This window comes from Bombus vosnesenskii, unplaced genomic scaffold, assembly GCF_011952255.1.
Source record: "Bombus vosnesenskii isolate JDL3184/JDL3185 unplaced genomic scaffold, Bvos_JDL3184-5_v1.1 scf7180000013309, whole genome shotgun sequence".
NCBI lineage: Eukaryota > Metazoa > Arthropoda > Insecta > Hymenoptera > Apidae > Bombus > Bombus vosnesenskii.
In genome coordinates, this window is record NW_022882958.1 from 289,162 (window position 1) to 302,709 (window position 13,548).

The window sequence follows — 13,548 nt, forward strand, 5'->3', positions numbered from 1 at the left end:
TCAACTAATCTTCTAAACAAAATCATAAAACATAAATTTCAATAAATGTATGGAACAGTTTTTAAAACTTTTCATAGTTATCCTTATCTAAACTCATTTTATTTAAACAAATATATACAATATATATGGAAGCTGGCAGAAATAAGAAAATTTATTTATTGTCCCTGTAGTTTTCTAGGATAAAGTTAAATTTAAATTTTAAAAAAGCAAAGAATATTTTAATACTATATTAGCAGAATAAAATGTTTTTATTTTATACTCTAGAGAATTATACACATATATGCGTATATATGTACATATATATATCAGTATACTAGTGTATATTGTATATGTACATATACATGTGTATGTATATCTATCCACCATAGCCTACGGATCACGATCGTTGTCTCTACGGATCATCCCATTTGTTACTGCAATGTGAACACGTGCCATTCCTTAAAGTGGGAAGTCCATGTTGCTTTTTAAATTGAACAACCATGCTTCAATGTTTTATATAAAATTACGTTTATATTTCGAAGTCCTTACATAAATAGTGGCCATAATTTCACTCTTGTAATATTTATATCTATTAGTTAGTTATAAGTCTTCAAAAAATAGACAAAATGATTATGCGAAAATATTACAAATTTAATGACGATTACAATAAAAGAAAACATAAAAATGTATGAAACTTCAAGTTATTTATAGTACATGTTCTATTCAGTGGTTCATTATTGAACTATACGCGTCAAAAACTGATTTTCGCTAGTACTATACTACAAAATATAATTTTTAATGTGAGTTTTTCCAATCTGAAAATTGTTTAAAAAATAAAACTATAACATCGTATGATTTAGACAAAGATTAAGACAATCCTGCCTTAGTAACTTGTATATTACAATAATTTATAAGAAAATATGACTTAAGTTAAAAAAGATATAATTGTCAAAATGGAAATATGGTGGATTTCTCGAGTAATAGCTCATCATCCTTATACCATTCTAATGGCAATATTTATTTTTTCTTCAACATGTGTGATTGTTCCCTTAGCTATTAAAAAGTTTCCTGACTTCTCTGATCCTCAGTTAGTAAGTATATAAAATTAAGGTAGAAATATAATATATGTATAATGTTTTTATTAATTTATACCTTATTTGTGCTGTTAAGGGTTTTGAGGCAAGAGGCACAATGTTAGCACAAAGACTTATCGCTTGGCAAAACTTATTAGAATCAAATAAGCCAAGCGGTCAATTGATTGATAATCCTTTGGAACATTATTATTATATGCAACAGGTATGTCTGTCGAGCTTTGTATGTAATATATTATTTTAACTGTGTATAAGTTGCTTAGGATATTGCACGTAAAATATAAGCCATTGGATTTACAAACTAACACTACAATATTTCAGAACTTAAACGTAAGAACAAAACCCAAAAATAAGAGAAAAGGAAAGAAAAAGTATCAAAAACAAGTAACTAATAAAGAAGAAAAAGTAAATAAAGCTGAAATTAAAGATAAATGGGAAGAACTAATAGAGCTAAAAAATAAAAATGCGAGTCAAGACTATATTGAAAATGAGAAATTTTTTTGTAATCTACCATTACCTGGTTATGCACGCGTGGTTATTGGTAGAAAGTCTGAAGATTCAAACTTATGGTCAATGGAAGGTGTACTAGCGCAATGCTATATTGATGCAGAACTTAGATCAAACCCACACTTTCCTTCTTTATGTCAAACACAAATAGGACATAATAATATAGGACAAAAGTGTTGCAGAAGTTGGTCACCGGCAAATTACGTTGCACTTCTGTCTAATCGAAGTTCTTGCCTGGGTGTAACAGAAAACGATCTTAGCCGTGTAGAAACTCTTTTGAAACAATGTGTTTATTATTATAAAAATGGTCATCTAACATCAAATTGTGAAGAAGACTTAAATTGTCAGAAACATGTTCCAAGTGAATGCTATACGCACAATGCAGCCTATCACTTGTTGCATTACTTATTAGATATTGATTTTATTTCAGATCATGTAAGAGAAAACTTTTATATCATAGAAATTATTATGAAGAATAGAACAATTGTCAATAAAATGTTTCATATTTTGTTCTAGAGACAAGATCCTCAAAATAAACAAAACTCAACGTTGAAGTATGCAATGTTATTTTTACCGATTGCTACAAGCTCAGCAACTTTAGACTTTTATAAAGGACTTGGTGATAATGATCTATCCTATGGAAAATTTTGCGTGAAGGGCATGCAATTGGGTTTAAAAAGTACATTGTTTAACCAATTGTTAGTGTCAGATTCTATCTTACTGCTTGTTGGTTTCGCCTTTGTAACAGTTTGCATATGGGCATATACTGGTTCTTTTCTATTAACTGTCACAACCATTATTGCTGTAATTTTTAGTCTTGGCATTTCATATGCATTTTACACTTTAATTTTACATATCAAGTTTTTCCCATTCATGAATCTCTTGGCAATCGTCGTTGTTGTAGGTGAGAAACTAAAGAATATATGAAAATTGTTAAATTTACGATTTTTAATAATAAAAGTTATTTAACATACAATTTTATTTTTTTAAAGGAATAGGAGCAGATGATGCATTTATATATTGTAAAATTTGGGAGAAAGAAAAAGAAAAAAAGATATCAAATAATGGATTGGTCAGACTGGTGCAAGAAACAATGAAACATGCTGTTCCATCTATGTTTGTTACATCTTTAACTACTGCAGTAGCATTTTTTGCATCAGTTGTTAGTAACGTTACCGCTATAAATTGCTTTAGGTATGTGAAATAATTATTTAACTAATATTAAAATATTAAGGAAAGATAATATAAAAATAATAAAGAAATATGAACTTTACTAATCCCATAAATACAGTCTATTTTCAGGAATGACTGTTATTGCAAACTTCTTCTTAATGATTACTTGGCTGCCGGCATGTGTCGTTGTGTCGGAACGATTCAAACTAGGCGTTTTATCTCCTGCAAATTTCATAACACGAAAAATTATTCGACCTTTACGATTATTTGGAGATAAAATGACGATAGGTTTTAATACTATCCTTACAAGGGTAGTTATAAATTTTCGATGGTGCTGGTCGTTAAGTTTAGGTATTATAGCAATAGCATGTTGCATCATTGTTTTTCAATACCCTGGCTTACAGTTGCCGGATACTGCTGATTTCCAATTATTTGATAGTTCTCATCCATTTGAAAAATATGATTTAGTATATTCGCGAAAATTTTGGTTTGAAAAACATGGGATGGTATGTACAGAAAATTACAAAGTTTCTTTTAATGTATCTCTCACAAAAATTTTGAATAATTAATAATTGCAGATTGATAATGAAGATGTGTTACCATTAAGATTTGTATGGGGCATTAAACCAGTTGATAATGGCAATTATTTAGATCCTAGTTTAATTGGTACGCCAGAATGGGATGAATCTTTTGATGTATCTCATCCAGAATCACAAGTATGGCTTGAAAAATTTTGCCGCGATTTACGAGCTCAACCTTTCTATCGCGATACATTAGGACCTTTATTACCCAACTGTTTTATTGAATCGTTACATCATTGGATGCAAAGACGTTGTGAAGATCCCATTGATTCACATATTAATTATACACCGTGTTGTAAAAAAAGTGAATTTCCATATAATGCTAGCACTTTACAACGATGTGCGGTTGAAGCAAATGCAAAATTATATAGCACTCCATCGTATTTGTGGGTTCGTAATGGTGTTTCTGCTGGTTTAAAATTTTTGAATGAACCAAATCTTAAACAATTACAAGTATCAAATGAAACAAATTCTATAATAATGCCAACGCCTAAAATTAAAGCTCTAGTCGTCGAGTATGACAGCATATATAATTATAGCCTTTCATTTGCAAATATGGATCAGTTTTTTCATCAGGTAAAATAAAATCGTATTTCGTAAGTATGTATATATATATATATATATGTGTCGAGTTATGATCCGAGTCACGATCCGAGTCCGGGCTCGAGTCGCTATCGCGGCGAGGACTTGGGGTAGGTAATGATTCGTCACTGAAGTTATCCATCTTCGTACAGCACGGAAGTGCCTTTGTGCTGTGTAAGTGCCTCAACATTTGGTATTCATTGTCCGAAGGAACCGTTGGCATGTTTTACTGTCAGGTATTTACTGTCAGGTAGCTCTATGGGTATTTCCTTTAATGAGGGTCATAACATCACTCCACACCTTTGTTAGACGAAGCGCTCGTCCCGTTGACCGCGGCTACGTTGGGCGACAGACTGTCGCCCCGAGCCAAAGCTCACTGTCACTAATCCCGGACAATTACAATCGGCTTGGGTGACTACGGTTGTTTAATTACAGCTATAGTAGACTAGCTTAGACTAGTATACTAGATAGACTAGTAGTCTAGATTACAATGTCGGGGGGTTATCCTGAAGTTCCAATGGGCGGCTCCGACGTCCTTTCGTCTCCGACATATATATATATATATATATATTTGTTTTTTAATATTTCATATTTTTGGAAGCAATCATAATGCTTAGTTATTGATAAAACATTAATAAAAATTATATTTTTTACAGGTTGAAACATGGATGCAAAATCAGTTAAAAAAAGCTCCGTTAGGAATGCGCGGTGGTTGGTTCGTTAGTAGATTAGAATTTTATGAATTACAGAGAACATTGTACGAAGGAACGCTTTGGGCAATGGGCGTTTCATTGGTTCTAGCTCTCATAGTGTTAGCTTTAGTAACATTTAATCCTCTTATCAGTTTGTATGCAATTGTAACAATTGGAGCAGCAATTGTAGTAACAATTGCTGGTTTGATTCTTCTTGGTTGGAAATTAAATGTCCTAGAAAGTGTCGCAATATCTACAGCAATAGGTATTTTTTAATAATAGGTAATTTTAATCTTCATAATGTACATAACTGAACATATATTATTTTTAGGTTTGACTGTAGATTTTAGTTTACATTATGTAGTAAGTTACAGAGCATGTACTTCTAAAGAGAAAGAAGATAAAGTAAAAACGGCTCTTGCACAGATGGCTGGTCCAACTTTAATGGCTTCTCTCACAAGCGGTGCGGCTGGTGTTCTTATGTTACCTTCGTGTGTATTAGCATATATACAAATTGGAATCTTTTTGTTCCTTGTAATGAGTATAAGTTGGATATATGCTACATTTTTTTTATGTTCGGTATTAGCTGTAATAGGTCCATCGTCTCAGTTTGCTCAGTTTCAATATCCCAGGTAAATAACGCGTAGTTGTAATTCGCAAGTAATTTCGCAAGTATCAGTTTAAAATGTTTATATAATTTAACATTTCAAATTCATGCAGATTAAATCTATTATGGAAATATCTTCGCAAGAACAAGTCTGGAGATGTGCCTGAATCAAGTACAGATAATAGTGGAGCTAGAAGAAAGATTAAAGGAAGAGGAATGTGGTCAGAATCTACTTTAAGTACATCTAGTACAGTATGTCAATTCCACTGTAATGAAATAGAAACTTTCACAAGACCACCGCCATCACCATCGCTACCTCCATCACCGTCATCAGCATTACTTCAGTAAGATGAAGATTAAGTGATAAGATGGGCATATTTTAGACAAAAGGGGAAAAAATAATTATGATATGATATATACACTTCCGGATTTTAAACCGATGAATTTACTTGTTCATGTATAACTTATGTCCTATATAATCTATGATAATGTGTGTGACTAATGTGTCATTGGCTGTGTTCAAAATAGTTTTAGGATAATTATTCGTATATTTGCCTATCATTAACATTCAGTGGGCTTCCTATCAGTTACGCAAGAATATGCATATTGTATACATTGTGATATGAGTCAGGCTTTATGTGCCAAATATATCGCAGACTGTTTTATATTTTACGATCTATTTTAGTTTCGGTTTCTAAACAATTTTGAAATTGCTCTATATTCATAGATGTAGCTTTAATGTAATTGTTACGTCCGGTGACACTTTGCGTACCGCAATAATCCTAGGATTGTTCCTTGCGGTCCGACTAATTCTATCGACCGCCCCGATCGAGGGATAGATTCTGGACTACGCAGAGTCACCGGACGTAACAGTAACTGATGATACTGATAGATTATTGTACTGTTAGACTTGCATTTACATATCTATGAATGCATTTAAACTTAAACTTTTTTATTAAAACTTTTCTATTATTCGTTTATATTTAATTTGACATAGATATAGATATCTTTTACATTTGAGTATTAATAGGTTTAGTTACCTTTTTTGATAACATTAAATTTATATATTACAAAATAACTTTTTAAAATAAATAGACTTTAATTCTACGAATAATTTAATATGTTAATTATTATACCAGTTTAAGGGAAAGAAATAAAAAATGTTATTTCCGATATAGGTTTGTAAAATTCATAACAAAGTTTACATATAGAGACTGTTTAGTTTTCGAATAAAATATTACAATAAATTTAATGGAATGAATGAATTTATTACATATTAAAAAATAACGAGGTATCGATTCAGCTGTTTTACCGAATAATGCTTTCAACCTCATAAAAAGATGTGTATGTCTGCAATTAAATTTAAGAAAAAGTAACGAAATGTGGTATAGATATCACACATGATTTTGTTTCAAAATTATCTATATTTATAAACTGTATAAAGTATATACTAAAAAAAAAAAAAAAAAGAAAAAAAAGACTGACGGGTTTTTATGATTTTTATCAATAGATATTATTGAATATATAAGACAACATTTAAAACAACTTTTCTTTTCAGAAGCATTTATCTAGAAATATCTTTTGAGCTGTCATGTAGTACAGCTAGTACTACGTATAGCAGCAATATTTAATATTAAATGAATATTTATTATGTTTTTCGATAGCTTGATTAATTATTTTTATTAAGTTTGTAATATTGCAAATTATTGCATGTAACAGAAAATGAAGTTCATCACCTTATACACATTTCGTTATTTTAAAAAGGAAGCTACGAATTGACAGTTTATGTAGTGCAACATCATGCCTTCGAAAACATAAGAATTTATGCTCTTAAAAAACATTCATTTTTGTAATTACTGTATATGTGTTTATCAATTATTTAAATATTTGTAACTATCGTATGTTAGAAATATATATCGATATTAATCTAGAATGCACACTGGCAATCTTTCATCATATATCTACAATATATATATATACTATATGGATATCTATGTTACAATATATTAGAGCGAGCTTGTTATGTATGTTAAATATTTCATGTTAATATTTATCCAGCATAAGCTGTGGTAAATATAAATTATAAAAAATTACATCTAAGTTTCACTATATCATATCTACATCTACAAAAACTTTTTTCTAGTATTTTAACTAACAGTTATTTAGCATTTACAAGTATATTCCGAATAATTGTTATGTTTTATAAGAAATGTGTTGGACCGTTCGCGGAGAGACGCGATCGCGAGGAAGCGCGCCAACGAGAGTCGTAAATTTCCGTTACGATTATACGATCGACGCCACGAAATGATCGATCCCCTATTTCGTTTAGGTCAATAGAGGTGACCAGCGATGTTGACCGAGTTAAAAATGTAAAGCCAGTGAAAAAATGTTGACTGATCTGATGATGAGAAACGAGAGAAGTTCGGTGACGATGCTGTCGCAGAGGAGAACTCTTGTTGGGTGGCGATCGCCTCACCACTGGTCGCTTGCGGGTGGAAATCTATTATGGGAAAACGTTTGCCCCTTTTTACCTGATGAGGCAATAACCGTAAGGAAATGCTTTGTTATACTACAGTTTCTTAGGATTATTACGGTCCGAGGGATGGAATTCAGCCCGTATTCAGGGACCTAACAAATGTTATTTTGAGAAATTAGAGATACAGATCTAAGAAAATTGCCTTTACTGACAAAATTTATAGAGTCAAAATGTATATGAATGTGCTACTATATTACTAGGTGTAATATCAAGTATTATTAATTTACATCATTATATAAATATATTTATTTGAAAAGAAGGGAGTAAAAAGAAAAATATCTAATTCAAACGTAATTACTAATGTACTGATACGAATGAGATACAGAATCTTTTACAATGTGCCATACTATTCCCGAGATATATATATATATATTTTAAATATTTATATGCGGCGACGACGTTTCAATACTATCGGACTTACAGGATCGGTTAAAGGTCGTTTTTTAATTTGCGGTAAACCAATTTTATATTTGTGAATTGGTTGAGCTTTATGAACCATTTGTCTTCTTAGTAATGCAATTTCTTCCTCCTCTTGCTTTTTCTTAGCAGCAATTGCCTATTATATATATACATATTTCTTAGGATATATATTATAATATTGAAAACAGAATATTATTTAATTACAAAATTACAGAATATTATTACCATTTGTATCATTTGCTCTTTTTGTTTGTTCTTCTCCTGCATATTTTCGTCAAAGCGTTTTCTTTCTTGCGCTCGAGTCGCTGTACGTAAAGGTGGAGATTTTGGTGGTGGTAATTTCTGTTTTGACAAATATGGTACAAATGGTGGTTTCTTCCACAGCTGGTTTATTTCAAAAGCAGAAAAATATATTTATTACTTGTTAATGCGAAGTTTGATGTTGTTTATACTTACGTCGGTACTCCTCTTCATTTTCTTATTGCAATTATTTGATTTTTCTACCCCCTTCGCTTTGTTCTCATCTTTCAATATCTAAGAATAATACAAAAGTATATATCCTTTTAATAGCCTGTAAGATTAAAGGGTGTGATTTTCATACCTTTTTAATATTTTCTTGTTTTCCCTCTTGCGTATTTTTTTTTTGCAAATTAAAAGTGAAGGGGTATACGGCCCCGATTCTCTGCATCATTCTTGTTTTATTACATGCTTTGACGTTAGCTTTAGGCTCCTAAAATGTTAACCTCGATCTTTTACAGATCAATCATAATAATGACAATATCAGCTATGTAAATTGACATACCAGTTTGCTAGCATTATGAACCACATAGTTTTCTTTCTCTTTTTGCCCCTGAGAATCATCACGATTTACGTATGTTCTTTCATGATTATCGAATGTTATATCGGATAAATAGAAATTGCTTAGAGATCTAAAAGATATTAAGTGACATTTTTTATTATCAGATGAGAAGAAAATAACTTAAATCTGATTTAAAGAAATTCACAATTGTAACCCTTACGCAGTCAACGTTTCATCGTCTACTACCATATTCGGATGTTTTGTGTTTGTATGACCCTGATTTGGCGTGCTTGTAGTTACAATTGCTTTGCCTGAAAATAATAAAGAGGAATGGACACCAGGATTCAAGAATTGTCCGATCTTTATAATTTTTATTTACTGAAAAACGAATCTCCTATATCCGATGGATTAAAAAAATCCACAAATTGCGGAGATTCAATCTCGTCCCAATTGTGATCCTTTCTCGAATCTCTATATTTTCTCCAACAATGTCCAGATCGATGGTTCGAATTGGTGTCATCAGTTTTCGGTTTTACGTTCTCCTGCCAAAATATCCAGAATGGTATTTTCGAATCATTCTTCGTGGCTCCTACCGGTGTTAATGTTTGTTCGAATGTTGCGTCCATTATTATCGAGTATGTCCGTATTATTCTTAATTCTAAGAGAAACCGTTACAAAATGAACTTTGTCAATAAGGGTCAACAATTATCGGTTTCGAAAATTCGATGTAAATGCTTCACTACCCGGCGAAGAATTCATTGAAAACATGCTTCATCTCGAAATCCGCTTTATATATACAAGCTATATAAAGGTCAAATTGGATTTAATCTTCGAAGGAAAGGAAACACGCGACAATAACAATGCTTTAAATAGAATCTACCTGAAAACATAGAATAGGAACGTTACCTGAAAACATAAAGTAAGAAACTGAATTTTACGATCGACTCATCGATCTAATCTATCATAAAGATAATCTAGGTTTATCTTATATTGATACCTTATATTGATTAAAATTCTACAATATCTGTTATATAAATTACTTCTCATTCATTACGATGTAATATTAAATGAGACGAGCTGCGCGCGATCATTGATATTCTGTGCACGTGAACATTTCTATGGATACAAATGTTCACAACAAAGCGCGATTCATTGGTATTGTTTCATTGTTTGGCGAGTTTTCTAAACAGATTTCCCGATATGATCGATCTCTCCTCCATTCGAAAATTACAATTGCCACGGTGTTCATTTAGATTAATTCGAAGAAAGAATTCTTTCAGCTCAAGAAGACTCATCGGCGTATTAATAACGACATGACGATCTATCTATTATACGCTGCGCTATACTGCTACTGTACATAGAATGCGTATGGGTAAACGTTTAGACAGACGTACTAATAATGCATTTTGATTGAAGATAACGGTTTGTCGTGAACATTAAAAAAAAAAAAAAAAAAAAAAGAAAGAAAGGATTCTCGAACATGCACGGTTTACGGTAAGAAAAAATGATTCTCTCTTTCAATCCTTTCTATTCAACGTTAACTTAATCGCGATTAAACGTGATAGGTACATTCGTCTTTTTATTATTTCGTGCAATTTTTAGAGCTGGACATAACATTGGTGATCTTGGTACCAGTCGATGGTTGGAAGCGCTTTGGGAACCAGCAACCCGATTATACACTTTACCAAATGCGCTCGATATGCTAGATGTAAGCGGCGATGGAGACGCTAGACTCGTCTGCGTCGATCTGGGGACCCTCGGTGTCAATTCGCCTAAAGTAATGAAATAGAATTTTCAAAGCTAAAAAAATGTCGGAATTCTCGATGTTCTAATATTTTATCTTTAGATAAGAGTTTATAAAGGAGGTGACCAGATAACAGAACACAACATGATAGATCCACCCTGTGGAGTGGTTGGATTTTACACAGAAAATGGAGAACCTCGATCGTCCGTACTGGCAGTGGGTGTTGGTTCTAGCGTCTACATCTTCAAAAACATGAGACCGTATTTTAAGTACTGTTTGCCACACATTGACGTACACCCGAAGGAACGGGAGGTACAGGCAATTCTCTGATTTCTTAGTGACCAATGCGTCTCTGATTTTCAAAGTTGAAACAATAAATTTATTCGTAGATCTGGCATAAGGCTGGAATGGACGAGGAATTGAACGTGTTAACACTGGCCGACGAACTGGATTTATTGTTAAAGGAACTCGGAGCGGGATTTATCTCACCGCGAACACTAAAATTCCTATCCATGGATCCGAATTTGAGGTCTAGCTTCGCGGAACAATACAGAAGAGTTCCACTGATTAAAAGTAATGCTTTGACCGCGATTTCTGTGATTCGAAGAGACTCATGGAACGATCCAGCGAGTAGTTGTCTCGTGCTGGGCACGGAATTCGGAGAAGTACTTATTTTGGATCCTCGGTACCACTTCCCTTTAAAAACGATTCTTATACGAATAATGAAAAATTATAAGATTAAACGCTCCTCGCTCGCCATTCTTTCGTTGTAGAACATTTTCTGTTATGGATAAACATTTGTTGGAATGGCCGCCGGTCGCTTTCGCGTGTACAGGTTTATGGACCGGCGATGGGAGTGTAGTAATTGTTGGAAGAGATGGTAAGATAGGCGCGATAAGAAGAGGAAGACCCGTGAAACTTTGGGAAAAATTAGCATCGCCGGCTGTAGCCATTTCAGCCCTTAATAACGGAAGCGTCGCGGTTACCATCATGGATAGCACTTTGATCGGCTTCTCTAGGAAGGTACGTAGAATATTTTTACTTCAGCCATGTATATCTTTACTCGAATCGTTACAGATAATAATAAATTATTGATACAGGGAATTAAAATTTGGCATGTTCGTGTTCCGGGTGCGATTTTGGATTCGGTGAGTTTACCAGTTCCGCAAATTGGCCTTTCTTTGCTCGCTGTGAGTACCGCTGGTTATGGCATCCGCGTGTACGACGGGAAACATCACGTGGACACGTTAAAAATCATGGAACCAGTTTCTGCGATGAAGGTAATTTACGAATAATTATTATTCCAAGTTGAATACTAATAAGATAGAAATATTGTGCATTGTCTTTTGGAAACAGTACGGTAAAATGGGTCAAGAAGAACGAACGATGGCGATGGTCACCGTGGGAGGTGGACTGTGTGTAAAAATTCTAAAACGGACTGCGGACTTCAATATTCACAACGCGATATCCAATTTACCGTCAACCGATAGCACCAAATTTTTAGTACCGAAGAAAACGCGATTGTTCGTTGAGCAAACGATACGAGAAAGGTCAGAAGCGAAGAAGATTCATTCTACTTTTCAGCAAGGTCTTCTTCGACTGAGATTGATGGTAGCCAAAAAATTAGTCGAATCTTTGAACGATAGTCAAGTCGCGGGACCACATCTGCTTACCATGGAAGCTACCGTTTTGGGATTGGGACCCAATTATCAGATTCGTATTTTATTGACGAACGTATCCGACCAATTGTCCGATACGGACCTGTACATCGTTTGCAGAAGCGAAAACACGGAAGTGAAACCACGAGTGATGGACGTACCTTTGTTACCAAACGCCATTTCGATTCCTATGATGATCAATGCGATTTTGAAGAGTAACATTTCCGGAAGGATAGAGATTTTGTTGTGTAAGAAATCGAAGACGAAACCAGTGACTGTGACCACGGTAGTTTTACCTGCTGCCGAAGAAGATATCGAAGTTTAATCTTCTAGAAAGTAGAAGTCTATGAAAAGATATTTTTTATGTGCTTTGTATAAAAATGTTCATATATTACGTTGTAGTATTATAATATATCGTTGTGTAAATATTGATTGGGAAATGTTGAAGAAAATTTTGTAACTGTATTATAAAAAGCCAAGAAAATGTTGCGCTAAGGATATTCCCTTCATTTTCTTTCTATCCTCTTGTTATCGTAATTATATTTTTGTCCATCTCATTTGTGTATTTTATATGTTGTTATTCCTCTCATTACATATTTCATCTGTGCTAAGATGAATACAATGTTTCTTCGAAATGTTTAAAATATCGTGGTGTTGGCGAGTCATCGGTGCATTACCTGTGCAAACATAATTAGTCGGACCGTAATAATCCTAAGGAACTGTCATAAACCTCAGCTTTTCTATTTTACAATTAAGGCCGTCAATTCAGTCATCTGTTTGACTTATATCTATACGTACCGTGCGTAACTATCTTGTCTACAAGTTGTTGAAATACAGTGCATTGTAATCTGTTATTCTCGGTGTTATGATCAATTCAACCACCTCTATTATCCTAATCGAAATAAGGGATCGATCATTTCGTGGCGTCGATTCTATAATCGTAACGGGAATTTACGATTCTCTTTGGCGCGCTTTCTCGCGATCGCGTCTCTTCGCGAACGATCCAACACATGGTATTTTCGTTAGACCGTCACAAAGGTCACTATCGCTCTGTTGCGCCAGCGCAGCTCCGCGTTCGTCGTCTCCATCGCTTTCCAAGCAACACCGCCCGCGCAAGCAGCTTCTGCTGTCAGACGAGGACAAGGAGTAAACGTTATCTCCGGGCGACTGCGCTAGGCA

At 33.6% G+C, this 13,548-nt stretch overlaps 3 protein-coding genes and 1 long non-coding RNA gene across 4 annotated transcripts; 2 read left to right on the plus strand and 2 right to left on the minus strand.

Annotated features, from left to right (window-relative positions):
- The first annotated feature begins 354 nt into the window (after positions 1 to 354).
- Positions 355 to 5,879, plus strand: LOC117234826 (protein dispatched). Its single transcript, XM_033496392.1, has 11 exons — positions 355 to 779; positions 894 to 1,070; positions 1,150 to 1,275; positions 1,392 to 2,012; positions 2,094 to 2,481; positions 2,570 to 2,771; positions 2,869 to 3,256; positions 3,329 to 3,907; positions 4,570 to 4,870; positions 4,937 to 5,237; positions 5,326 to 5,879. The coding sequence occupies exons 2-11, from the start codon at positions 933 to 935 to the stop codon at positions 5,558 to 5,560; spliced, it is 3,279 nt and encodes a 1,092-aa protein (XP_033352283.1). The 5' UTR covers positions 355 to 779; positions 894 to 932; the 3' UTR covers positions 5,561 to 5,879.
- A 2,152-nt stretch (positions 5,880 to 8,031) lies between these two features.
- Positions 8,032 to 9,905, minus strand: LOC117234832 (protein WVD2-like 1). The gene is made up of 7 exons (XM_033496406.1): positions 9,347 to 9,905; positions 9,188 to 9,278; positions 8,971 to 9,097; positions 8,770 to 8,898; positions 8,625 to 8,702; positions 8,394 to 8,552; positions 8,032 to 8,304 (listed from the first exon to the last, which is right to left on the minus strand). Exons 1-7 carry the CDS (start codon positions 9,591 to 9,593, stop codon positions 8,131 to 8,133), a joined length of 1,005 nt encoding a protein of 334 aa, XP_033352297.1. The 5' UTR covers positions 9,594 to 9,905; the 3' UTR covers positions 8,032 to 8,130.
- A 512-nt stretch (positions 9,906 to 10,417) lies between these two features.
- LOC117234828 (Bardet-Biedl syndrome 1 protein homolog) lies at positions 10,418 to 12,869 on the plus strand. The gene is made up of 7 exons (XM_033496394.1): positions 10,418 to 10,461; positions 10,570 to 10,744; positions 10,814 to 11,023; positions 11,101 to 11,396; positions 11,485 to 11,734; positions 11,812 to 11,991; positions 12,068 to 12,869. The coding sequence occupies exons 1-7, from the start codon at positions 10,448 to 10,450 to the stop codon at positions 12,692 to 12,694; spliced, it is 1,752 nt and encodes a 583-aa protein (XP_033352285.1). The 5' UTR covers positions 10,418 to 10,447; the 3' UTR covers positions 12,695 to 12,869.
- Positions 12,870 to 12,926: 57 nt separating this feature from the next.
- Positions 12,927 to 13,366, minus strand: LOC117234838. Its single transcript, XR_004493577.1, has 2 exons — positions 13,168 to 13,366; positions 12,927 to 13,046 (listed from the first exon to the last, which is right to left on the minus strand). It is a non-coding gene; the product is annotated as an uncharacterized LOC117234838 (long non-coding RNA).
- Positions 13,367 to 13,548: the final 182 nt, after the last annotated feature.